General features: G+C 48.6%; 1 protein-coding gene across 3 annotated transcripts in view; it reads left to right on the forward strand.

The window, feature by feature from the left end:
- The window catches only part of WDR37 (WD repeat domain 37), a 47,455-nt gene extending 23,575 nt beyond the window's left edge, over positions 1-23,880 (forward strand). For 2 of the 3 annotated variants that reach the window (XM_056114709.1, XM_056114711.1), the window contains 6 exons: positions 221-297; positions 3,880-4,120; positions 5,052-5,193; positions 14,193-14,327; positions 14,795-14,909; positions 21,478-23,880. In XM_056114709.1, coding sequence (XP_055970684.1) covers positions 221-297; positions 3,880-4,120; positions 5,052-5,193; positions 14,193-14,327; positions 14,795-14,909; positions 21,478-21,609 — 842 coding nt within the window. In that variant the 3' untranslated portion in view covers positions 21,610-23,880. The remainder of the gene's footprint in view (positions 1-220; positions 298-3,879; positions 4,121-5,051; positions 5,194-14,192; positions 14,328-14,794; positions 14,910-21,477) is intronic. The other variant, XM_056114710.1, reaches the window with a different exon arrangement.
- The last annotated feature ends 747 nt before the right edge of the window (positions 23,881-24,627 follow it).

Here is a 24,627-nt window from a genome sequence, read left to right on the forward strand (position 1 = left end):
TCCCCAGTTGACCTCATTTTAATTTGGCCAGTTTCCTATTCTCTCAGTGACATTGTGTAGTCTCAGGACTAGCCCTGTAAGTCAGCTCTGTTGCTCCCTAGAGGATAGCTCAGTCAGCCAAGTGTGACTCCTGAGCTAAAGCGTTGTTGAGCTCAACTGTCACAGAAGCACTTTGTTGGCATGTTATGCCCTCTATGTAATCTTCTCTCTCTCTCTTCAGCTTCTGGAGATCAGACCGCGCACATTTGGCGATATGCGGTCCAGCTGCCGACACCCCAGCCGGTTGCCGACACTAGTGTAAGCAGCACATTTACTTACCCTGAAAACGCCATGTGGGGTATGTTGGTAGGGTTCTGGACCTTGCAGTTTCTGGGTTTTGTTCATTTGGGTTTTTTCGGGCTACACATGCTGCAGTGTTCAGGGGTTACTCTTGCCTCTGTGTTTAGGGGACTGTTTGTAGTACTGCGGACCTAACCAGGGCCAACTGCATGTAAGTAAAGTGCTGTAACCCCTGTACAGTCTTTCCGGCCCTAGACTTTGAACATGTTAGGATCAATGTGTTAAAATTTATTAAGGACCGAAAGTTTTCTTTGACCTCAAGTTCCTCTCTTCAGGCCCTAGCCTGGTGTGTGATGGTTTGGAGATGGGGCTTCCCAGAGGCCTGATTTGGTAGTATTTGTGTCCTTCAAAGGACTGCATGTGTATGCTTTCCTGCATGCATACGCGCACACCTCGGAGAGGCTGTGAGAAGAAGCACTGAGGTGACTGTTGTGCAGACAGCCCTTAGGGATCCTGTGCTGGCAACCAGGCTCCAGCCAGGAGCTCCCCTCTGGGGGCCCTGTCAGCAGGATCCGCCTGAGAAAACAGGCTTTGTTAACATCTGTGCTTTACTTCCACTGTCCCTTTCACAGTAGGAAACAGTGTTTGTGACCTTTTACTAGGTTAATATTTTTTGTGTATTTGGTTTGAATTTGCCTATTTTATGTGAAAGGTAAGCCAAGTTAGTCACTGGTGTGTGTGCTGTTTTTATGGGGCTTAGGATTTAACTCAGTAAAGCCTGCACACGGAAGAGAAAGAGTAGATAGGTTTGGGCCTTAACTCTTTTATCACTATTGGCTGGTGCTTTTGAATAGAGTTGGGACCATTTCTGCCCAAGCCTGTATGTGCACTCACTGCAGAAATCCTTGTCGTTCTTTGGAGGGGAGAGGTTATCCTTGTTTCTGTCCAGGCTGCTGTTTGTGGTATGGTCTTTGCAACCTGTCTGTCCTGGGCTGTACCTCTCTGCAGGGAGGGGGACACTCCTCCAGCTCACAGAGCGTCTGAGTGCTCTAGACCAGCTTTTGCCTTGCAGCTTGGCTCTGATTGTTGGGAGGATGAAAGCAGTCTTCTAGTTTGGCTCTTTTTGCCTTTGACTGTTTCTTCATCATGTTTAAGCATTGCTTTATTTGGAGATGGGTTAGGCAGTCAGTAAATTCCAGAGATAAGAATGAGTTTTCTTTATGACGCCAAGTAGTTCATTGAATTTGGTTAGTTCCCTTGTCAAATTGTCCCTTTTTGGGTTTTTGTTTGTTGTTGGGTCACACTCAGCAGTGCTCAGGGGTTACTCCTGGCTCTGCACTCAGGAATCAATTCTGGTGGTACTCAGGGAACCATATGGGATGCTGAGGATTGAACATGGGTTGGCTACTTGCAAGGCAAGTGCCCTCCCGCTGTCTTGTCATTCCAGTCCCTTGATTTACATAGGTTATTGAGTTGATTTGGTTTGTATTTTATGGGCAAGGTGGTTGTGGCCTGGGTGGTTATTGCCTCAGGATGTGCTGACTGAGGAAGTCCTGAGGGAGGTGTGCTGGGCTATAGAGGTGCCATGGCATGTTCTGGGCACTGGGGAAAGGTGGACAGACCCCCTAAACACAGCCCAGGCAGAGGCTGCTCCTGGAAGCCAGCTCTTTACCTCTGCAGCTCTGCATGCTGGTGGGACTCGGCAGCTATGAGGCATGCTCCTCTCGGCATCCCCAACAGCCCATCAGCCCACTCCTGTTCTCTGAGACCAGGGAGATAGAGTAGAGTGGAAACCCAGTCTCAGTGAGGTGTAGGCAGATGTCGGGGATACCTTACTGTGGGACTTGGTGTTGTTCATGTCTCCTGGCAGGAGGCATGTGTGGGAGGCGGGCCTAAATTCCTCGGTGGGTTATTTCCAAGGTTCTTCAGCAGGGCAGTAGAGGGTGGTGGGCGCTGTTGGACTGCTGTTGGAGGGATGTGGCTTTATGGTGTGCTCACTTGCCCGAATACTCGGACTTGTGGCAGGGAATCAGTGACCCTTACATTCAGCAAAAATGTCCTCAGGGCCAGAGAAGTCACCTTAATGGTCTGGAATGCATGCTTTGGGTGGGGGAGGCTAGGACTTCCTGGGACTGCATTGTGCCCCAGCACAGAACTGAGTAGCCCCTGAGCATTGTTGGGTGTGACTCAAAAACAAAAATTTGTCAGTGAAAGTGAGTCAAGCTGAATAGAACATGTGGGAGGAGTGCATACAGCTCATACCCTCCACCAGTGGCCCTTTGAAGAACTGAATGCCAATTTACTGTCATTGCATGTGCACCTTTATACTCCGCGGTCTTTTGTATAAACTCATTTTCTCCCTTCACCATTATAATATATCCAGATTGTTTTCACTGGAGGATCTGTAACACTGGCTCTTCCAAACACACTTATAGGCAAGGCAAATGCCACTTCTTTAAGTGGTCTCTCTGTGGACCCTCTGGTCACCCAACCTGCCACCCCCTTGCCTGGCTTTATCTTTGCTGTATTGTGTGGCTACGTCATTGACTTGTGTTCTAGATTTTATTTTATTTTTTTTGTGATTTCCATGTTTCTTCCATGTGCTTTTTTGCATAGAAACAAATGTGTCTGACTTTGCTGCATTTCTAACACTTGTGGGACCCTGAACCAGCACTGTCATTTCCAGAGCCTTTACCTCCTGTCCCTGCTTTTCCACTTTATTTAAAAAAAATTTTTTTTTGGTTGGGGGGGACATATGGCTGTTCTTGGGGCTCACTTCTGGTGGGGTAAGAGGGTCCATATGTGACACCAGGGATCAAACCTGGGTTGGCTGCATGCAAGGCAAGTGCCCTACCAGTGGTATTATCTCTCTGGTCCTCCAGATCCGCTTACTCCTTTGAGCAGCATCTTCAAGAAGCTAAAATACTTTTAAAGTGTCCCGTGTAGTTCCCAGGATGGCTTCTGTGAATGTTCTGACCTGGTTTTGAGTTGCTGAATCTTGTCTCTCAGTAGCCCAGGGCTGTGCTACTCTGCTCCTGTAGTGGTTGGTGCCCTCCATCCCACCTGAGAGTCCTGCTGCCATAGGGCCACTGCTGCTTCTTTCTCACCCCTCTCCTGAGAGGCCTTCTCACGCTGCAGTGGAAACCACTACCCTCCATGTGTTTACTGCTCTGCAGATCCCAGACTCTGTTTACATGTGATCATACCTTGTACTATGTGTGCAGAGTTGATGCGTGGCCTTACTGTGCAGCTGGCCATACTGCCCATTGTGGTGGTCCTGGGGCTCCTAAGCACTTTTTGGGAGGAAACCCCCAAACCATTTTTCTTGCCATGTTTTTGGTGAGTGGGATTGGACCGTATCTTGTTTGAAATCAAATGTTTTTTTTATGTTTTCCTTCTTAAATTTGGTTTGCTCCTAGGTTCTGGCCAAGTAATCATAAAGTCGATGAACATTATGATTAGCTCTAGTGATCAAGCACCAGGTATTGTTGGCATTTGTGTGTCATGATTAGATCCTCGAAAGACAGGTTATGATGCTTCAATTATGGGACTTTGCCAGGAAAGAATTCAGATTCCCAGGGAATTTCCTCTCCCCTTCAGCAGCAGATGTGTGGCGAGGATGAGGTCGAGTGCTCAGATAAAGATGAGCCTGATGTAGATGGAGACGTATCCAGTGACTGCCCCACCATTCGGTCACCGCTGACATCTCTGAAGAGCCACCAGGGAGTGGTCATAGCTGCTGACTGGCTGGTTGGGGGAAAGCAGGTGGTGACAGCCTCGTGGGATCGAAGCGCAAATCTGTACGACGTGGAGACGTCAGAACTGGTTCACTCGCTGACAGGTAGGGAGTGGGGTGTCGACGCTGCCAGTGGTGCATTGATTTGGGCATGGGCGGTTATCCTGCCAGTCTCTTCCAGAGGTTTTTAATTCTTTTGTAATTTTCCCAGTCGTTCTCTAACCAAGGCTGCCTTTACCTGGCAGGCAGAGTCCAGATAGTCAGAAGACCAGGTCAGTGTGCTCATTGTAGCGTTATAACCGGTTTCCACCAGCTTGGTGCCTTAAAGAAAAAAAGATGAATTGTACCTCCTGGTCCCCTGGGTCAGAGTTCTTGGGGCCCCTGGAGGCCCTTCCCAGGGCTCCAACTCTAGCCTTCTCTCTGTTGTGGATCCACTTCTTTGTGGTAGACAACTGAGCTCCCATTTGCCTGCTGGCTGTCAGCCTGCCTCAGAAGCCTTTACCATCCCACTGTTGGCTTTGTCCATGTGTCCTGTTCCTTCTTCCAGGACCCACCACTTACTTAGTTCCCCCAGCCCTAGATCACTGGACCTCCTGATTGAGAGACCGTAAGTACTTTGAAGTTGGCGAGCAGAGCAGGGAGCACATGGCCTTACATTCGCAGGGTTCTGCCCAAACTCAGCACCTTCAGTGTTGCTTTCTAGTTTTTTCATGGAGTGAAACTCCTCTTACACGATGTGGTTTACTGAAGGTTCTGTTAGTAGAGGTCATTCTGGAAATGAAGAACTGATTTGTCTATGAGATCCTCTGAAGAGATTGATTTTCTGTCCAGAAAATGGGTCTGATTCCATACCCTTTTCTGCTCCCTGAAAGTGCATGTGTATGGGAATGCTGCTGCCTGTCGCCCCCACTGCCTGCTGGCAACTGAGGGACCCTGGCAGTGCAGCCACCACGCCCACCTCTGCACTGCGTGTGGGCAGTTCCCTGTGACACCTCTGCAGGTGGATGATCCTGTGTTCTGTCGTCTTTGGTTGTAGGCCATGACCAGGAGCTCACGCACTGCTGCACACACCCCACTCAGCGGCTCGTGGTGACCTCTTCCCGCGACACGACTTTTCGTCTCTGGGATTTCAGGGACCCTTCCATCCACTCCGTGAATGTCTTCCAGGGCCACACGGAGTGAGTGCAGCTGTTTCGAGGTCTCTTTGCAACCATTCGTGAGAAAGGGTTTGTGGGTTGACGTCGGCCTTCATTCACAGTTAGCCCCGCTCCACTGCCTTTCAGGAGTGGCTGAGCAGCTGCTCTCCCTGAATGTTTAGCTCAGTTAGGGAGATGTCACAGAAATGGGAGGTAAAGAGGAGACACTGGCAGTGTCCATAGGAGTAGTGCGGGGAGGATCCAAGAAGACTTGAGGTGCTCTTGCATTGGTGGTAGGTGTGAACTGGACTGGTCTTTGGCTGCACTGTCGTGGCTGGTCTGCTTTGGGGCAGTTGAATCTGCAGGGTCTATCCCAGCAGGCACTCACATACCCCAGCACCTCAGTCTGGAGGGCTCCTTCCTCCTGGATGTCTGTCCCCACAGAACTTGTTCTCCCACCTAGCCCTCTCTTTCCAGATTCCTCCCCTGTATGGCCCCCCCCTCCCGCCTGCTCCCTGTCCAGGTCTGGCTTCTGCGGCATGTTGCTCTCTCCCCTTGGCAAGAAAAGACTGTGTGGAGGTACTACTCAACGTTATCTCCTACGGGGGTGACACTGCCTGGGGCTGCTCCCAGACACCCTCCCCTCACTCCTCATCAAACACAGTCAGCAGATCTCTTCTTGAGTGAAACATTCGCCGTCTAGTGTTGGAATGTTCCAGAGGGTGCTAGCAATCTGTCGGGGTCCTAGAGGTTACAAGGCCGTTGTCCACCTGGGTATGAGACCTTCTAGACTGTGGGTGGTGAGTCGTAGGAGTGCTTTGAGGTTTCTGTGTGACCCTGGCTTTGTCTGTCCTGGGACTTTGAGGGAAGAATCACCTGAGTCCCAGTTCCTGGTGGTTTGTACTGGTCAGTGTTCTCCTTCTGGTCCAGGGCATTGAGTGACCTACATGGGCCCCAGGACCTCGGACCTTCCCTTGTCCTGATTTTGCGGGCCCATCCTGTTTGTGTCTCCTTAGTGGGACTGGAGGCTGTTGGAGGGATTGTCTGCTTAGTGTGGACCATCCAGAGCTGATGGCAGGTCCCACTGAAGGGTTTGAGGCTAAGTCAGGCTTGAGTCCACAAGAAGGCGGTGGGGACCCTGGCTCCATACACTTGGGGGACAGCACCTTTCTGCTGGGCCTCCTGAACTCTGCCCTGGAGTTCATTAGGAATCATCAATGTCGGCACAACAGTACAGTGAGCCTGCTGGGTTATTTCTCTTCTTCACAAGTAAACATACGTCCTGCTGGTTTTATAGTGCACACACATTCCTTTTTCTCCTGACCCTACAGTCTACACACGTCTGCTCTACAGATAATATCCTGCCTGTGTACAGTACACACGTGTTTTCGCCTTTTCAGTTGGATGTATGTCCTGTGTCTTCCCTTTGTCATGACACTTGGTCCCAGGTCACCTCAGACACATCTTGAGAAAAAGGCCATTCCCCTAAATACCCTTAAGTGACAGAAGTGGCACTTGAGACACATAGATGGACAATATTTTCTGATGATCTTTCATGACTGGTCTGACACCAGCTGATGGTTGGTTTCAGTCAGTGTTTCTGTTGAGTGCTACCAAACGGGGGTGGGGTGGAGGGTAGGTTCTGCTGAACTCACTGGTCAGCAGTGTCCTTTGAGTTGGTGTGTGGTGAAGAACCTTTGATTGTCCTTAAGAGAGTGGAGACCTGGAGTGTTATCTCTTGGCTTATTTGGACATGACCTTATGGTCTGGGCACACACAGAGCCATAGTGAGAACCACCCCTCTTGGTCCTCATTTCAGTCATCAGAGTCTGAGGTTCAGTTCTCTTTGCCTTTATCCATTTCAGTGACTTCCTTAGGGCAAGATGTAGTTGCATGGGCTCTGCCTTCTCCGAGGCAATTTCAGACTAAGAAGCAATTTTCTACCCCTCTTATCTTTCACTGTGTCGTCATTGTGCTTCTCTGTGGATTTTAGGCCTCTTGATATGGTCAAGGCTGAGAGGTGACATGGCATGGACACATATACAGATGACTGGAGTGCATCCTCATTTTGCAGGAGTCCTGTGCTTGGATTGGGTTCTCAAGGCACTTCATGGTCCCACCAACCACCAGCTGTGGACCCAGCATGCACTTACACAGGGTCTGTGCGCACTGTTGGAGACTTGGGTCTTCCAGTTTAGAAAGAGCACGTGAAGTCTTTTGTCACCATGCTTTTAACCATGGTGCAATTTAATAGCACCCTGCCTGGAGTGAGTCCTTGTTTGTGACTCATGGCACTCCCATTGATGGGAGTCCTGTTAAGACACTTGAACCAAGTGTTTTTTTTTTTTTTTTTAAAGCTGCTATTAGAGTAATAGGAATTGCAAAATGCTGTCATGTCCAGGAATCCTCACCTTTGGCTTTTTGTGTCATACTTGACAATGTACTGAATTGGCTCTGCATGTGGGAATTACTCCTGGTAGTGCTCAGGGGACCATATGGAATGCCAGGGATTGAACCTGGGTCAGCCACATGCAAGGCAACTGCCCTACCCCTGTACTGCAGCCCAGAATCCCCACCTTTGGCAATTGATTTCTCATTTACTTCTGTTCTCATTGTCAAGAGCTGGAGCAGAAATATGCTTTGTCTCTGAAAGAGCATCGTCTTCCATCCCTCTTGCTCTCCCCTGGGGCTTGGTCTCCAGGGAGCTGACTGAAAAGTTGTCACCCCCTGTTTCTCTTTACCCCCCTGTTCATTTCGGCCCAGTGCGGTCATACATTTCATGGCCGTGCATACAGGCTTCTGTGCCAAGATCTTTGAAAGGAAAGATACGCTTTTGATGTGCTTGCTTCGGCAGGACTGTATCACTGTATCACTGTCAACCTGTTGTTCATTGATTTGCTCGAGCGGGCGCCAGTAATGTCTCCATTTATCCTAGCCCTGAGATTTTAGCCACTTCTTCTTTCTCCTCTTTCCCAACATATTGGAGGCTCTTTTAGGGTGAGGGGAATGAAATCCGTTATTGTTACTGTTTTTGGCATATTGAATATGCCATGGCTGGCTTGCCAGGCTCTATCGTGTGGGGGTTACTTACTCTTGGTAGCTTGTCAGGCTCCCGAGAGGCTGTATTGTTCTCTATGATTTGTTGCCTACTTTCCGAACCCCACCAAATATGGTGTGGTAATTATGGAAAATGGGTAGGAAGTGTCTTATAATGTTCTGGGGCCGTGCAGTTCAGGAATATGTTCACTCATGCATGAGGCTAGGCCCAAGCATGTGGAAAGCAGCCTGGAGTGTGGCAGTGCTTGGGTAGTGGAGGTCAGTTGCTGGGGTTGGATCCCTTAGGGCGGGGAGGGTTCTCACCCACCCCCCCTCTGGAGTGTACCGAGTGAAAACAGCCTGGCACGGAGTCCAGCATATACTAAAGGCAGGACATAAACTAAAATTGGAGATACCCTTTTTTCTTTTTTTAATTTTCTATGGGATGCCAGGAATTGAACCTGGGTCAGCTGCATGCAAGGCAAACACCCTACGCACTGTACTACTGCTCTGGCTGCTGGAGATACCCTTTTGAGGCTGTATTTTTTTTTGTTTTTGGAGCCATGCCCAGTGATGCTCAGGGCTTGGTCTTGTCTCTGCACTCAGGAATTATACCTTATGGTGCTCGAGGGACCATAGGGGATGCCGGGGATCGAACCAGGGTCAGCTACATGCAAGGCAAGCTCCCTCTGTGTACTATCTTCCAGCCTCGAGATTTACTTTTGTTGTTCTGTTTTAGGGCCACTGCTGACAGTGCTCAGGGGTTTCTCCTGGTGGTGTACGGGAAACCAGATGGGATGCCTGGGATCAAACTCAGGTCGGCCACATGCAAGGCAGGTGCCCTACCCACTGTACTATTGCTCCAGTCCCACCCCACCTCCCCCATTTTTTGGGTTTGTTTCTTTTTGGCCGCAGCTGGTAATCCCTGGGGTTATTACTGGCTCTCTGCTCAGGAATCACTCCCAGTGGTGCTTGGGGGATTGAACCTGGGTTTCCTGCATGCATGGCAAGTGCCTTATGCGCTGTGTTGTCTTGCCAGCTCCCAGACTGGCAGTATTTGCTCATGTGAATGTAACATAGCGTGGATAAAATGCAGGGAATGCTCTGTATTTTCTCGTTTTTCTGGTTATGATTTTGAGCTTCCCAAAGGAGTGTAACTTTATCCCACAAATGTTAATGTAAGGACTGCAAAGAAGCCAAAAAAAATCACATCTAACAAAAGCTGAGAAAATCCTTGTGAATGTGCTTATTGAGCATATTTAGTACCAATTGTATGTTACATTTTTAAAAAGTGAAGCTTTGACTTTTTTGTCATGATGGTAACAATTTTCTTTATGCTTTTAAAGAAAATGTTGGGGGTTCAGAGCAATAGTACCGTGGATAAGGTGCTTGCCAGTCTTGCACCCCATATTCCCCACCCTCCACCCTCTACCCCCTACCCCCAGTCTGCCAGAAGTGATTCCAGAGTGCAGAGAGCCAGGAATAACTCCTGAGCACAGCTGGGTATGGCTCAAATCCTCCCCCTACCCAAAAAGAAAACAGAAAACAAAAAGAACCAACCAGAAAACCCTGCAACAGAGTGTTGGAAGCTACAATTTTTGTTGTTTTGTTTTTGGGCCATGCCCAGCGGTGCTTAGGGCTCTGTACTCAGGAATCATTCCTGGTGGTACTCGGGACCATGTGGGATGCCAGGGATCGAACCTGGGTTGACCACGTGCAAGGCAAGCACCCTTCCTATTGTCCATTGCTCCGGCCCCAGGATACTATAGGCAAAACTGGGGAAGACTAACTAATCATTCTTGATTTCTGTGCTGGGATACTATAGATAAGGTCACAGAAGTGTGTTAGTCTTGTTGCAAGCTTACTGCCTCTTCCCACTCTGAGATCATTTCCTTGGATGCTTCTGGTCCTCCTCTTCCCCTGCCTGCATGCAGGAAGTTTCTTCTGTGTAAGTTAGTGGTGAGTGTGTACCCTCAGTTGCCAGATGCCTGTCGGATCCCCCCATTTTTGGACACAGCGGTGCTCCTGTTTGTCTGTCACCACTGACTGAGAGAGGCCCCCTCTCCCAGCACCTTCTCTCCCACCCCCTCTCTGTTCTTTGCACATTGACCGGCCTTTCCACCCTGCCATAGCCCTCAGTGTTGTTTCCTGGAAGGCCTGTGTTTGTGAAAGTAGAAGGGGGTTACAGCTTCTTCACTCATGCCTTTCACGTTCCCACTGAAGATGACTGCTCTGAGGGGGAACCAGGGCATTGGGGATCCGTTCTCCAAGCCACTCTACACCGCAGCCTAGTGCTCTGATCGCTTCTTTTCTTTGGGTTACTGACTCCTCCCTGACTGTGAGATGGGACATGCATGGCTGTTGGCAAGCTAGGATAGTCGAGGAACCATCTGTGCCAGGTTTCAGGGTGGCAGAGCCAAGATATGCCAGGAGCAACTGCCAGGGCAATTCTGGAAAGGTCTGGCCCTGGCACACCTGTCTAGCACCTGCATCAGGGCCCCAACTTGGTCTGACTGGCGCAGCAGGCCTCTCAGCTGCTGATGGGGCAGAGACACTTCATATCCCTGCCAGCCTTGGGTGAGATCAGGGCCTCCTCGAGACAGAAGTGCGTGTGTGTGTGTGTGTGTGTGTGTGTGTGTGTGTGTGTGTGTGTGTCAGGTGGGTGCTCTGTGCTGCCTGGTGCAGGCTTCCCTTGTCCCTTTTTCACTGTCAGCCTCTCTGCAAGTGGCTGCGCTTTCCATGGTCTGCGTGCTGGTGCTGCCCCTTCTCACCGCCTGTCCTTGTGTTGCTGCTGACACTTCACAAAGACAGTCCGGCTGAGGCCCTTCCTGTGGAGCACAGGCACAAGTCATGGCCCTTGAGAATGGTGAGGCAGCACAGAGGCTGGAGGTGTGTCTGGCTGATGAGAGCAGACAGCTGAGAGTGCTCCTCGCATCATCATCTTGGGCTGGCAGGGGCAGTTCCCAGCACATAGTGGACAGAAACGAGCTACCTTTGTGTGTTCAGTAGCTACATAGTGGACAGGTCCGAGCTACCTCTGTGCTCTTGCAGGGCACAGAGCTGGGTGGGGTAAGTGCCCCTTGTCTCCAGAGCACAGAAATAGTCCTGGAAGAGGCAGGTAACATGGGGGACTTGACAGAGTTTGTGTCTCAGGATATCTGTTTGGAGAGTCTCCATCCAAGGACATCACAAGGTCGGGGGACATCCCTGGGGGCAGGGGGGAGCCGTGTACTTGTCCTTTGGGGACTGCCGGCATGTGGTGTGTTCAGCCCTATGTGGCTGGTTACCATGCAGATTAGCTTTTTCAGCCCACATGGGCAAGGGGGTCAGGAAGCTGTGTGACACTCTGCGGAGGTGCCCCATGGGTGCAGGCCCCATGGGTGCAGGCTGTGAGTTCTGTAGAGGCTGCTCGGGAGCAGGCTCTTGCCTGCCATGGCACATGTGCACGCAGGACTGGGCTTTGTGGGAGCTGCTTCCTTCCGAGTGTGGAGGGAGCACAGCGGCCCTGCTGCCACATTCTTCACATCAGATACTTTTTTCTTAGCGTGAAATTCTGGCAGATTGTTATGCAAAAACAGTTCTGTGTCTCTGTGTGCCGGGGAGACAGCTGTTAGTCCTAATGAGGACTGCGAGCGCTGCAGTCTTGCCTTGATTGAGACCCACGGAGGGAGCGGAATGTTCCAGATCAGGCAGTGGTGTGCAGCGAGGAGGGCCGTGCTGTCAGCTGGAAGCACATGCTCGGCTGCTCCCTGCGACAAGATAAATGAGTTGGCGGAGTTGCCGAGTCGCAGCTTTTCCAGTGAGTGCTCGTGGCGCTGGGCTCCCTGTGGGACCTCAGGAGGCCCTCCATGCCCCGCCCGCCCCTCGCCCTGAGACACCTCACAGTACCTGTCAGGAGCGTGATTTATGGAAAACCTAACAGTCTTAGCACTTCATGAATGTGGTGGAGCAGCCCTCGATGGAGGCTTTTTCTATTCGTTTAGCAGAATGTTCACTGGGATTTAACTTGGCCAGCAGGTCTGGAAGACACTGTCTGGGACCTCGTGTGCCGTTCTTCACTCTCATAGCCGCGCCATTCTTCACTCTCAGTAGGAGTTGGGGTTCCGCACCCCGCTCTGGAGTATACAGAGTCCCTCAGACCTCCTGTCCCCCTGGTGTGTACTAGCGGAGACCATGCGGCTGCTCATGCCCCAGCCTAGATCTGATGACCTGGAGTGTGAATGTTCGCTCCCTCTTTCCTGGGGGAGTGGCTACAGATCTTGGGTCTGGATTGAACCACTGTCATTGCTTCAGGTCAAAAAAATTCATTTCTTGTTGTAATCTCTAAGTGAAAGAAAAGTCATGTGAGATTATTGTGAGAATGCTGTGACTGTCTGCAAAATCTCTCTGACTTGTTCAGAGTCACTATCTCTGGCCCCTAAATATTCTTGGAGGCAGCCCACTCAACACAGTTGGCCAACCAGTGGGTGAGACCTTGTGGTTTTGCCCTTTTCTAATGAGGGTTGTTGGTTTACAGGAGGATAAATCTGTCTCATTCCATATCCTCTCCACTGTTCCAGTACCTTCTCCCCAGCCTGGGAGCGTCGCAGGCTATGGCTTGATTTCCCTTTCTTCTGCCCTGTCTCCCACACCAATACATCCTGAGGCTTCCCCCTACCCCCCACCCCCGGACTGGCATGTACTACTCAGGCGGCGCAAAGGTCCTTTCTTGTCTCTTCCAAGGGCTGAGCTGTCGCAGCCACACATCTTTCCTTGCTCACCTGTGTTGGGGCGCTTGTGTTGTTTCCCTATCTTGGCTGTTGTCAGCAGCTCTTTGTAGGTGTGCAGCCTCCTTTTTGGATCAGTGTTCTTGTGTTATTGGGAAAGAAGCCGGGAGCGGAGTTGCTGGGTTGTTTTTGGGCCACATGAGTGGTGCTCAGGGATTATTCCTACATGCTCAGGAATCACTCCTGGTGGTACTTGGGGGACCATTTGGGATGCTGGTGATTCAACTTGGGTGGCCACGTGCAAGGCAAATGCCCCTCCGCTGTCCTATTGCTCTGCTACCCCCCCCTTCCGCCTACCCCCTTATGGAGGTATGATGACAAACTGAAAACTGAATCTACGTGAGATGTGATGTGGCGACACCATGTTGTCATGTACTGAGCTAATCATTTCATCGTTAAAAATACCTCTGGTCACTTAGGTTTTCATGCTGGGGGATGCAAGACGAGTGCTCTTCCCCAGTCTAGTCAAAGTAATCTTTGTTTTTGTTGTTGTGCCACATCTGGCTCTGTGCTCAGGGATCACTCCTGAAAGTACTTGGCGAACTGTAGGTGGTGACAGGGAGTTGGCCACACACAAGGTGAGCACCCTGTCTGCAGTACTATCTCTCCAGCTTCAGTCAAACTAACCATCACACGTTACGCCTTGTATGGATTTCTTTGTGTGGGTGGGGAGGGGTGCTTTTTGGAGAGGTTTAGGGGTGATACTCGGTGTCATGGGAACTCTGATGCTGGGGATGAACCCCAGGCCACAGTATACAAACCATTCGTTTATCCTGTTCCCATCTCCTCGACCCAAATGAGAGTTCTGAGAGCTCTCTCCACCCTCTCAGGCCCATTCTGCAGCATGTTGGGCTGGACCCTGACCTCTTCTGACTGTGTGGTGTGCTCTTGCACCTTCAGCCCAAGCCACAACTGTGCTCTTCCCAGTCCCATGCACAGGGAGCTCCTTGTCATCCAGGACAGCATAGCCTCCCTTCCTGTGGCAGCATTAGAATTCCATTGTGTTCCTGCATCACAGTTTCATTGTTGGACAGTCCTCTGGTCACGTAGGTGTAAATAATGCTTCAAAGAACAATGAGAGGTAGTAGGCACATACACCCACATCTCACAACCTGTTTCCCTCAGCCCCCTAGGGTCCATTTGGTGTGTGATTGTGTTTGTTGGGCAGTGTGGACAGGGCTTGTTTCTGTGTCCTCAAATTATCCACAAAATAATTGACCCGCTATCCCTCCTTTGTAGCACAGTGACCTCTGCTGTGTTCACAGTAGGGGACAACGTGGTTTCCGGCAGCGATGACCGCACTGTGAAGGTCTGGGACTTAAAGAACATGAGATCCCCTATTGCGACTATTCGGACGGACTCTGCCATCAACAGGTGAGGCCGACTCAGCAGCCGGAGCGAATCCCTAGTTGTGCATGCTGCTGTTTCATTGGTGGGTGCTTGGGGGAGGAGGTATTGGCTCCGGGAAGGCCTTCTGTGTTGAGCCTCTCATGCCTGGGTTTCCAAATTGAACTCTCTACCGTTCCATGTTAGGAGGAAAATCACTCAGCACTCCCTCCCACCAGTCTACCTTCTTGAAGAGAACAAGCAGAAAGTGCCCCCTGCTGCTCCCCCGGGGTGGCCCTAGGGCTGTGTGTGGTGGGATTACCCTCTCTGGGAAGCAGTGCATGAGTGTGAGTTTGGGATTTCCTGGTACCGGAAGTTAGGTGGAAGAATCAGAAGTAGGTCTCTCATTGTGTTTTCCTGTGTCTGGCCTCTGCCGCTGCTGATGTGTGGGCAGTGGGAGTGAGTACCTGGAACTGCCCCCTTTCTCTGACAACCCTTCTCCCTTCTTTCTGCAGGATCAACATTTGTGTGGGCCAGAAAATCATTGCCCTCCCACATGACAACCGGCAAGTGAGATTGTTCGACATGTCGGGCGTGCGGCTCGCACGGCTCCCCCGCAGCAGTCGGCAGGTAACTGTTCTGGTGGCATCTGTGTTCTGAATTTTCTGTAGTCTAAAGAGACCTCGGGAGACTTGGGGCTTGCTAGTCCTGTACCGTCCCTACAGTGTGGATGTGGTCAAGATACATGTGTGGTTGTGGTTTGTGCTCTTCACCACCCAGGCTGTGCTGGTCCACAGATGAAAGGTGAAGAACTCCGGCTTAAGTTTTCCCTTTATTTTTTAAACTTTATTTAAACACCATGGTTTATAAAGTTGTCATTAATACTGTTGTGACAGGTATTTGATGTTCCAACACCAGTCCCACCACCAGAGTGACTTTCCTTTCACCATTGTCCATTGTCCTATTATTCCCCCAGCCCCTCTCCATGCCTGCTCCTTTTGTAGCACAAAATAATTTATTTTACATTGTTAGTTACAACTAAATAGCTAATGGAATTAACAAAAAGTTTTTTTTTTTTTTTTTTTTGCTTTTTGGGTCACACTGGCAATGCACAGGGGTTACTCTTGGCTCTGCACTCAGTAATTACCCCCTGGCGGTACTCAGGGGTCCATATGGCATGCTGGGTGCTGGGAATCGAACCCGGGTCGACCGTGTGCAAGGCAAATACCCTACCTTCTGTGCTATCACTCCAGCCCTCTTAACAAAAAGATTTGTGAAAATTGTTTATCACCATGTGGGCATCAAATCCTTGTCCGAGGGTTTACTAAGCTGTTTGTTGCTAGTTGAGCCTTCTGTATTGTTTTTGTTTATTGAACTTGATTGGTTTCTATGCTCTGTTCCCATCTAATCTTAATTAGATGTGTTAATAATTAGGTGTGTTAATACCGGGCTGTCAGTTTGGAGGTGTCCCTATATGCGGCCATGCACTCCAGGAACTCCAGGATCTGTAGAACTGGGCCCATGAGTTTACGTGACAGTGACTGTGGGCTATGATGTGGCTTTCTGGGCTACTAGAAGTATTGGGCATGGGGCATGCGAAAGAGACTGCCTGCTCCCACTCTTTGAACACCCCAGAGTTTTCATCCTGGAAACGTATCTCTGTGGAGATTATCATGGAGTGGTAGAGTTGGGCCATTGGCATGGTGGCAGAAGTTTTCTGTTTTGATTTTTGTTTTAAATGATTTGGTTTAATGTCACATGATACAGAAAATGGGAGAGAGCAGACTTGCATGCAGGGCAAGTGCCTTATCTTGACAAAGAGTGCCTTGGCTGGATTCTTGACTGGATTTCTTGACCTCTCAGAAATGCTGGAAATAGCTGAGTGAGAACCAAAGAGAAGAAACAAGTTTGTGATCTTTGTGTTTATTTATTTTTAGTGAATCACCTTGAGATAGTTACAGACTTACAGACTTTCATGATTATGTTTCAGTCATACAATGTTTGAGTACCCATCCCTGCACCAGTGCCCTTTCTCCACCACCAATGTTCCAGTATCCCTCCCTTTTTGTTTTTTTATTTAAAAGAGCAGCATATTCTTTTTATTTGAAAAGTTGGGTTTTTTTCTCCTTACATATACATTAATATTTTATTTTTTAAAAAATTTTTATTAGTGAAACACCATGAGGTACACAGTTGTGGACTTAAAAACTTTCATGCTTGCATTTTAGTTATATAATGATCGGTTAACTATCCCTCCACCAGTGCCCATTCTCCTTCATCAATGATCCCAATATCCCTCCCACTGCCCCCACCCCATTCCCTCCACCCATACCCCGCCTCTGTGGCAGGGCATTCCCTTTTACTCTCTCCTTTTGGGTGTTGTGGTTTGCAATAGAGGGATTGAGTGTCCATCGCGTTTGGTCTATAGTCTACTTTCAGCTCGCATCTCCCATCCCGAGTGGATCTTCCAAACACTCTTGGTGTTCCCTTCTCTATGCGTACGAGGTTAGTTTCCAAGTCGTGGAGCAGACCTTCTGGTCCTTATCTCTACTACTCTTGGGTGTTAGTCTCCCATTCTGTTACTTTATATTCCACACATGAATGCCATCTTTATATGCCTTTCCCTCTGTTTCTGACTCGTCTCACTTAACATGATACTTTCCATGTTGATCCACTTATATGCAAATTTCATGACTTCATCTTTTCTAACAGTTGCATAGTATTCCATAGTGTAGATGTACCAAAGTTTCTTTAACCAATCATCTGTTCTTGGGCACTCAGGTTTTTTCAAGATATTGGCTATGATAAAAGTATAGCAATGAACATACAAGTGCAGATGTCATTTTGACTATACTTTTTTGCCTCTCCGGGATATATTCACAGGAGTGGTATTGCTGGGTCAGATGGGTATAATTTTTTGAGAATCGTCCATACTGTTTTCCAAAAGGGCTGAACCAGTCGGCATTCCCACCAGCAGTGAAGAAGAGTCTCTTTCTCCCCACATCTGTGCCAACACTGGTTGCTTTTGGTTTTTCGGATGTGGGCCAGTCTCTGTGGTATGAGATGATGATATTTCATTGTTGTTTTGATCTGCATCTCCCTGATGATTAGTGATGTAGAACATTTTCTCATGTGCCTTTTAGCCAATCGAATTTCTTCTTTGAGAAAGTTTCTGTTCATTTCGTCACCCCATTTTTTTCCCTTTTTTTTGCTTTTTGGGTCATACCTGACGATGCTCAGGGGTTATTCCTGGCTTTGCACTCAGGAATTATTCCTGGCAGTGCTCAGGGGACCGTATGGGATGCTGGGAATCGAACCTGGGTCGGCCATGTGCAAGGCAAATGCCCTTCCTGCTGTGCTATCATTCCAGCGCCCATCACCCTTTTTTTTTTCTTTTTGCTTTTTGGGTCACACTCGGCGATGCATAGGGTAACTCCTGGCTCGTGCACTCAGGAATTACTCCTGGCGGTGCTCGGGGGACCATATGGGATGCTGGGAATCGAACCCAGGTTGGCCGTGCGCAAGGCAAACGCCCTACCCGCTGTGCTATCACTCCAGCCCCTCATCACCCCATTTTTTGATGGGGTTGGATGTTTTCTTCTTGTGGAGTTCAACCAGTGCCTTGTATATCCTTTAATACCAACCCCTTATTGGATGGGTATTGGGTGAATATCCTTTCCCATTCAGGAGCAGCATATTCTTAAGTGTGCAGTAAGTTCCCAGGCCATACATTCTAGCTACTGTTGACAACAGGTAAGTTGGAACCCTGGTGTTTAGCTAGGAATAGAATTAAAAGTCACCAGGTGGACCGGAGCAATAGTACAGTGGATAGCATGTAGCTGACCCAAGTTCAAACACCAGCATTCGATATGGTCCCCTGAGTACTGCCAGGAGTAATTCCTGGGTATGACCCAAAAAAGCAAAAAAATAGAAAAGACAAGTCACCAGGGGCCCAAACGCAGGATTTTCTTCGTTTATATTTTAAGTTTTTGGGTCATATCTGGTGATGCTCAGAGCTTACTCTCTGGCTGTGCTGGGGGACCATATGGGATGCCGGGGACTGGACCCGGGTCAGGGATGTGCAAGACAGGAGCCTCTCCACTGTCTTGTTGCTCCGGCCCTCTGCCAGATATCTTAATTGCTGTGGTGGCCTGGCAGCTGTGGCGGCAGAGGGGAAGGGTGGGGGTGGGTGGCGGGGCTTTCGACATGACCTTGATTTTGAACCCTGAGTTTCTTCTGCCCCTCCAGTCTCTGTTTGAGAAGTTAGAATTGTAGATCTTATTGAATAAAGTGAAATTAGTAATAGCACTCCAGTGTGTAATAGGTATACAACATTAGAATTTACTTTCTCATTTTTTTTGCCAATTTTTTTTTTATTTTTAAATTTGGAAGTACTTGATATTTGTATAAAGTTCTCTCTCTCTCTCTCTCTCTCTCTCTCTCTCTCTCTCTCTCTCTCTCTCTCTCGGATCACGAACCCAGCAGTGCTCAGGGCTTACCCCTAACCCTGTACTCCATATGGGATGCTGGGATCGAACCTGGGTCGGCCATGTGCAAGGCAAATGCCCTCTGTGCTCTGCTATTGTTCTGGCCCTGCAGGATGTTCTGAGTGCTCCTCTGCACAAGGTCGGGGGAAGGCCGTGCTTTAAAATGTGTTTTTGAGAGATTGGAGCAATAGCACCATGGGTAGGGCATTTGCTTTCGATGGAAGCTGACCTGAGTTTGAGTGATCACTCCTGGTGGGCTCAGGGCATCATATGCTTGCTAGGAATTGAACCCTGGTTGGCTACATGCAAGTGCCTTACTTCTGTACTATCACACTGGCTCCATAAAGTTCTTAAAATTTGAACTTGAAAGTTGCCCAGTCCCTATACTTGAGTTTCAGCAGTGCTTTTTGTTGTGGTGGTGTTGGATTTGTGCCACACCTGGCAGTGCATGGTACCTACTCCTAACTTGTTGCTTGCTCCCAGTGGTGCTTGGGGGATCATGTGGTGTCTGGGAATTGACCCAGGGCCTCATGTGTGCAAGACAAGTGCTCTGCCACTGAGCCACACCTGCCCTGCCGGCTGAGTCTCAGTTCTGAAGTTTAAATGTGAGGTCGGGACTATAGAGATAGTATAGGAGTCAGGTGCTTTTCTGACACCTAGTGCATTCTGGTTCAATCTGCCAGAAGTGAGCCCTGAGCACAGAGCTAGGAGTAAGTCTGAACACTGCTGGGCATAGCCCAAAATTTCCCTCAACCCTGACCCCTCTTAAAATAAAAATGTGAGGTCACATCTTTAACCACTTGGATTTGCAAAATGTTTTTTTTTCTTTTGGCTTTCTTTTGGGGGGTGGGGGGTGTGATACACCCAGTGATGCTCAAGGGTTACTCCTGGCGGTGCTTGCGGGACCATATGGGATGCTGGGATCAAACCCGGGTCGGCCATGTGCAAGGCAAACGCCTACTGTGCTCTGCTATTGTTCTGGCCCTGCAGGATGTTCTGAGTGCTCCTCTGCACAAGGTCAGAGGAAGGCCGTGCTTTAAAATGTGTTTTTGAGAGATTGGAGCAATAGCACCATGGGTAGGGCATTTGCTTTCGATGCAAGCTGACCTGAGTTTGATCCCTAGTGCCCCATAGAGTCCCCTGCTTCCTGACAGGAATGATCCCTGAGTGCAGAGCGAAGAGTAAGCCCTAAGCACCTCTGGGTATGAAACCAAAACAAAATAAAAATAGTGTTTGCTACTTATAGTAGAAAAATCCATTGCAAATTGGATCTATATTGAGTGACAGGTAATGAATGTGTTGGGGGGCTGCGCTGGTGGATTGTGGGTACTCTTCGAAACCATCTCCCCAAGAAATTCTTCTCCTGGCTGTTTACTAGGAGTAGAGGAAACTGCTTTCTGGTGAGCTGAGCTTTGCTCCCAGTTCAGCCCAGCTCCTGTTGTGCTGGTGACTAGGCCAGACTTCAGTTGAGAGCTGCCTGGCTGCCTGGTTGGTATAAGGCACTGTCCTTGTTTGTGGCACCCACCCAAACCCAGGGAGCCTGAGTCTGGAAAGGCCTGGGATATGTGTGTAGAGGGTAGAAGGTCCCCAAGCAGGTGTTGAGGGCTAGAACGCTGTAGCTAAGGCGAGGCTGCTCCAGTCTCTGTTAGGCTTGTTCTCCTGGGGACAGGCCTCTTCTCCTGTCCAGGTCTCCCCTGAGGCTGCAGATCTAGACAGGGCTTGTCCTTCAGTTTGCTGCCTCACTGCATGCTCCCTGTACATTCCTGCTGAGGCCCCTCTGATGCTCCCATTACTTGGCAAGCTCTGCTCTTTGCATGTTGCAGTAGAACCTCACTTGTCCTGGGAGGCATCAGAAGTGCCTCCCAACCCCTGGTGAACCCTGAATCTTCTTCTCCAGGAGCCATCTCGTTGGGCCCCTGCTGAGTGTTGCTGATATCTCACCTAAGCTTGGCATAGCTCATGATTTTTGTACCAAACCCTGTAGTGTTGGGGTTGTCTTCAGGGATGGGACTGCTCACACATTGATCTAGAGATGTCTTCAGGCACCGTGCCTTCTGTGGATCCCACCAGACTTGTCAGACAGTCATCTCCCAGACCCTCATTGTTTACTTGGATTCCTGAAGATGGCAGCGATGATCTTAAAAGGCCACATATTTTTTTTATTGTAAACCACTCTGGTGATGTTCAAGATCTGCTCCTGACACTCTGCTTACATTTGTGTCCACTGGTGCTTATGGGGCCATGCTGGGTCAGGGATTGAACTGAGCGTTCCAAGTATGCAAAATATCAGGCCTTTCGGCTGAAAGGCAATTTATTTGATGCTTATGTGGCATCAAATGTATTATTCTTGTTCCTTTATTTAAGATGTTAATATATCTCTAAGTGAATTTCATTTATAGCATCATGTGTTCATTGAAGAGTTTTGAGCTGAACTGTTACTTTTTTCTCCATCTATAATTGTACGTATTTTTTTTTTTATACAGAATCAAAGTTTTTGGTATGGGCCTCACTGCCCAGCAAGTGCTCTCATCACTTATTTCTTCTTGGCTTGTCCATCAGACCATCACTAGAAGCTGGGTGCTCTGTTCACTTCTTTCCATTCATCCTCTTAAGTCTCTAAACTCAGTGGCTCTGAATGGGTATTGTTACTAACTGAGGTATGGTAGTTCTCTTGCTTTTGGGTGACATTGTACCTGTCTGATTGGTCACAGGGCCACAGAAGAATGGTGTGCTGCTCGGCGTGGAGTGAGGACCACCCTGTGTGCAATCTTTTCACCTGTGGCTTCGACAGGCAGGCCATTGGCTGGAGCATCAACATCCCTGCGCTGCTACAGGAGAAGTGAGGCCCTGTGCCCGAAGCTGCGCTTGCCATGGACCCGGGACAGTGTGGACCTCCTCATCGTGGCCAGTCACATTTATGAGGGTCTGACAAGGGTTGGTTGTGTCTATTGTCACATTGTCCCCAGCTTGCATGAAGTGTCCCGGAAAGCACGTGGTCCTCTTCATTTTCGTCGTTTGTGTGTGTGTGCCGGCACTCTGGTTGGCTCTAAGTCCCTGGCATGTGACCGGTGACAGGAGGGCATTACATTTGTGAGTTCACTGTGAACCTGTGTCCTGCGTCTGTGGAGTTTCTGGAATGACCACCCACTCTTGGTGTCCCGGGAAGGCAGCAGAGCCGGTTGGCGCCAGGCAGCAGGAGTAAGTGGGTTCTGCACTTGCATGGTGCAGCCCAGCTCTGACCCTGCTGCTCAGAAGGGTGAATTTGCAACAAAATTTCCTTCCAAAAGAAAGTTTCTTTTTTATTTTTTTTAAAATAGAAAATCATTTCAATTTCCTGAGGCCTCATGTGAACAAATTCTAAAATACGATTCTAATCACTGATTTAAGATATTAAACAAATTTGAAAGCACTTTAGTTTATAGCTGTGGTTATAAACAGTTTTCAGATGTTTCAGATGACTTCCCCCATTTAATGTGATGACCTTTTTAAGAAGGCTCTGCTACCTGAAACAAGATCTTGTATTTATTTTTTACACTATTGGTTGGTCTAGTTTTGAATGGGTTCACCTCTTTGGTGGTAGTTGAGAGCCAACAATGCAAATAAATGAGTACTACCTCAAAATGAAATATATTTGGGAAACATGGGCATCTCACTGTTACCAAGTAGAAAGTGCTAATGGGTGGTGGAACCTGAACCCCACCCAGAGGGCCAGGAAGACAGTGGCTGCTCACATTCTGGAAGAGGCTGATCTTGGTCAGGCTGACAGGCCAGTCAGAGTGCAATTTGTAGGGAACAAACGTGTTTGTTCCGGTAGCTAGGACATGTTCAGTGCCAACCTGCCACTGCCAGCGTCTGCCTGTCTCCTGCCTTCTTGGGATCACTGTCATCTGATATTTAGAAGTCTGTGTTTTTTGTTAATAATGAGACATCTCAGTTTACTGCCCTTTTTTTTTTCTTTTATTCCCGTTGACTCTGTCCACTTGAAGGCCGCTGGGGAGGGCCAGGTCAGCACCTGTAGGAGTGATCTTTGGTGAGGCATTGGAGGGGGCAGACCGATTACCCCAAGGTGGACCTACCTCCAGGTGGCCATTGGGTGGGATCTGATCTTGAGAGCTCCAGCTCTGCACTCTTAGTTGGTTCTCTAATGATTGACACAGCCCCAGGGATGGAGGAGCCAGAAAGTTTGAATTATGATATAATCCGAGTTGAGCTTGCTGCCAGTGGCATATAGCAAATATTCCTCAATCTCAGGCTGAAGCTCAACCATCTGTTGTTTTTCTGCACAGAAGAGGGTCAGGGTGACCCCTGAGTACACTTCGGGAATGTGGAGTGGGTCCCAGTGCTCATTCCTTAGGGCGCCCACAGAGAAGCTGCATGACCCCCCATCTCTGCACTGTGTTTCCACTGGGATGTCTGGGTATTCCAGAATCACTGGATGCTGGAAAATACCTGCAATAGATCAGTCAAATGCAAGAGCCAGAGCTCCACCAAATGAAAAATTGGGAAGCTCTCAAGTGTTACCTGGTGCTAGTTGGGCAGTTCTGTGCAGACGCAGCTCTCGGTGGACATCAGGAGAGGCTGTGAGACACACCTCCTCCTCCTGGTATGCGTATAGCACGACCTACTGCTACCTAGCTGCACAGCCCCTAGATGAGCCTCCAGGATCTGGAAGGTGGAGACTAAGCCTTCGAGGGCTGTTGGCGTGGCTGCCGCTGAGGAGTGTGGTCACATCAGAGCTAGTGTTGGGAGTGGGTACAGCCTTCAAGTGCTGAACATGTCCAGATTTCATGTAACCCTGGAAGGAAAGTGAGTGTTCACTGAAAACGTGTGCTGCCGAGACGCTGTTGGACAAAGCAATCCTCTTTCTCAGCCACTGCACATCATTTTTGTAGAGTCACAAATTCTGTATATAGTTGGGCATTTGAAGAATCCTGTGTAAGTCATTGTTGCTTAAATCTGTGAAAAACAAGTTTCTTTTTCGGGGAGAAGTATGCATTTATAAGTGTTATGTGGAAGCGAATGTTTTTATTGTATTGTAGTTTCTAAGTGTTCAGTGTCTTCATTGCAATATGAAATACATTAAAAATTCATGTTCTGTAGTGACTGTTGTGAAAGTCCTGTTTTTGGGCGTCTATATATTTTTTTTGAATTTTTTTTTAAGTAAAAAGTTTGGGGGATGCTTTTGGGCCATACCCAGCGGTGCTCAAGGGTTGCTATTTCTCATTTTGTGCTGGGAAGAGGGTCACTCTAGGTGATGCTTTGGGGAACTATAATGAAGTACTGGGATTGGCTGCATGCCAAGGCAGGTATCAATTTCAGTATGTTCTCTCTGACCCTGAGGGATATTTCTCTCTTTAAAAGTTAATTTTACATATTTCTTATTTTACTTTGTTGAAATATAGAGGCTACTAAACATAATGATGTAAAATTGTGCAAATTATCGTATTGTTCTCTTAAGAAATTTTAATTTTACTTGTTTTTTGTTCTGGGACCCACATCTGGTATTTCAAGGTGGCTTACTGGCCACATCTGTCTTATTCCTGCCTCTGTTAAGGAATCTCTCCTGGCAGTGCTCAGGGGATCATTTAGAATGCTGGGAATCGAATCTGGGTTGACTCCATGGAGGCAAGCACACTACCTGCTATAATCTTGCTCCAGCTTGTGAAATTTTAATTTTAAACCTAAGTGATCAAATCAGAATATTCTGCTACCATGAAATGACCCATAATTGTGCTTTCTCATTTCAGTATTGCTGCCTCAAAATTTTTCAGAGGAAATTAACTATATAAACATTTGTCAGAAGTTGCTCAGTTTCATTTGGTGCTTGTCCTTTTGTCTATTCTATTATGCTTGTTCACTAG

Source organism: Sorex fumeus, unplaced genomic scaffold (genome assembly GCF_029834395.1).
Source record: "Sorex fumeus unplaced genomic scaffold, SorFum_2.1 ptg000026l, whole genome shotgun sequence".
NCBI classification, from domain to species: Eukaryota; Metazoa; Chordata; class Mammalia; order Eulipotyphla; family Soricidae; genus Sorex; species Sorex fumeus.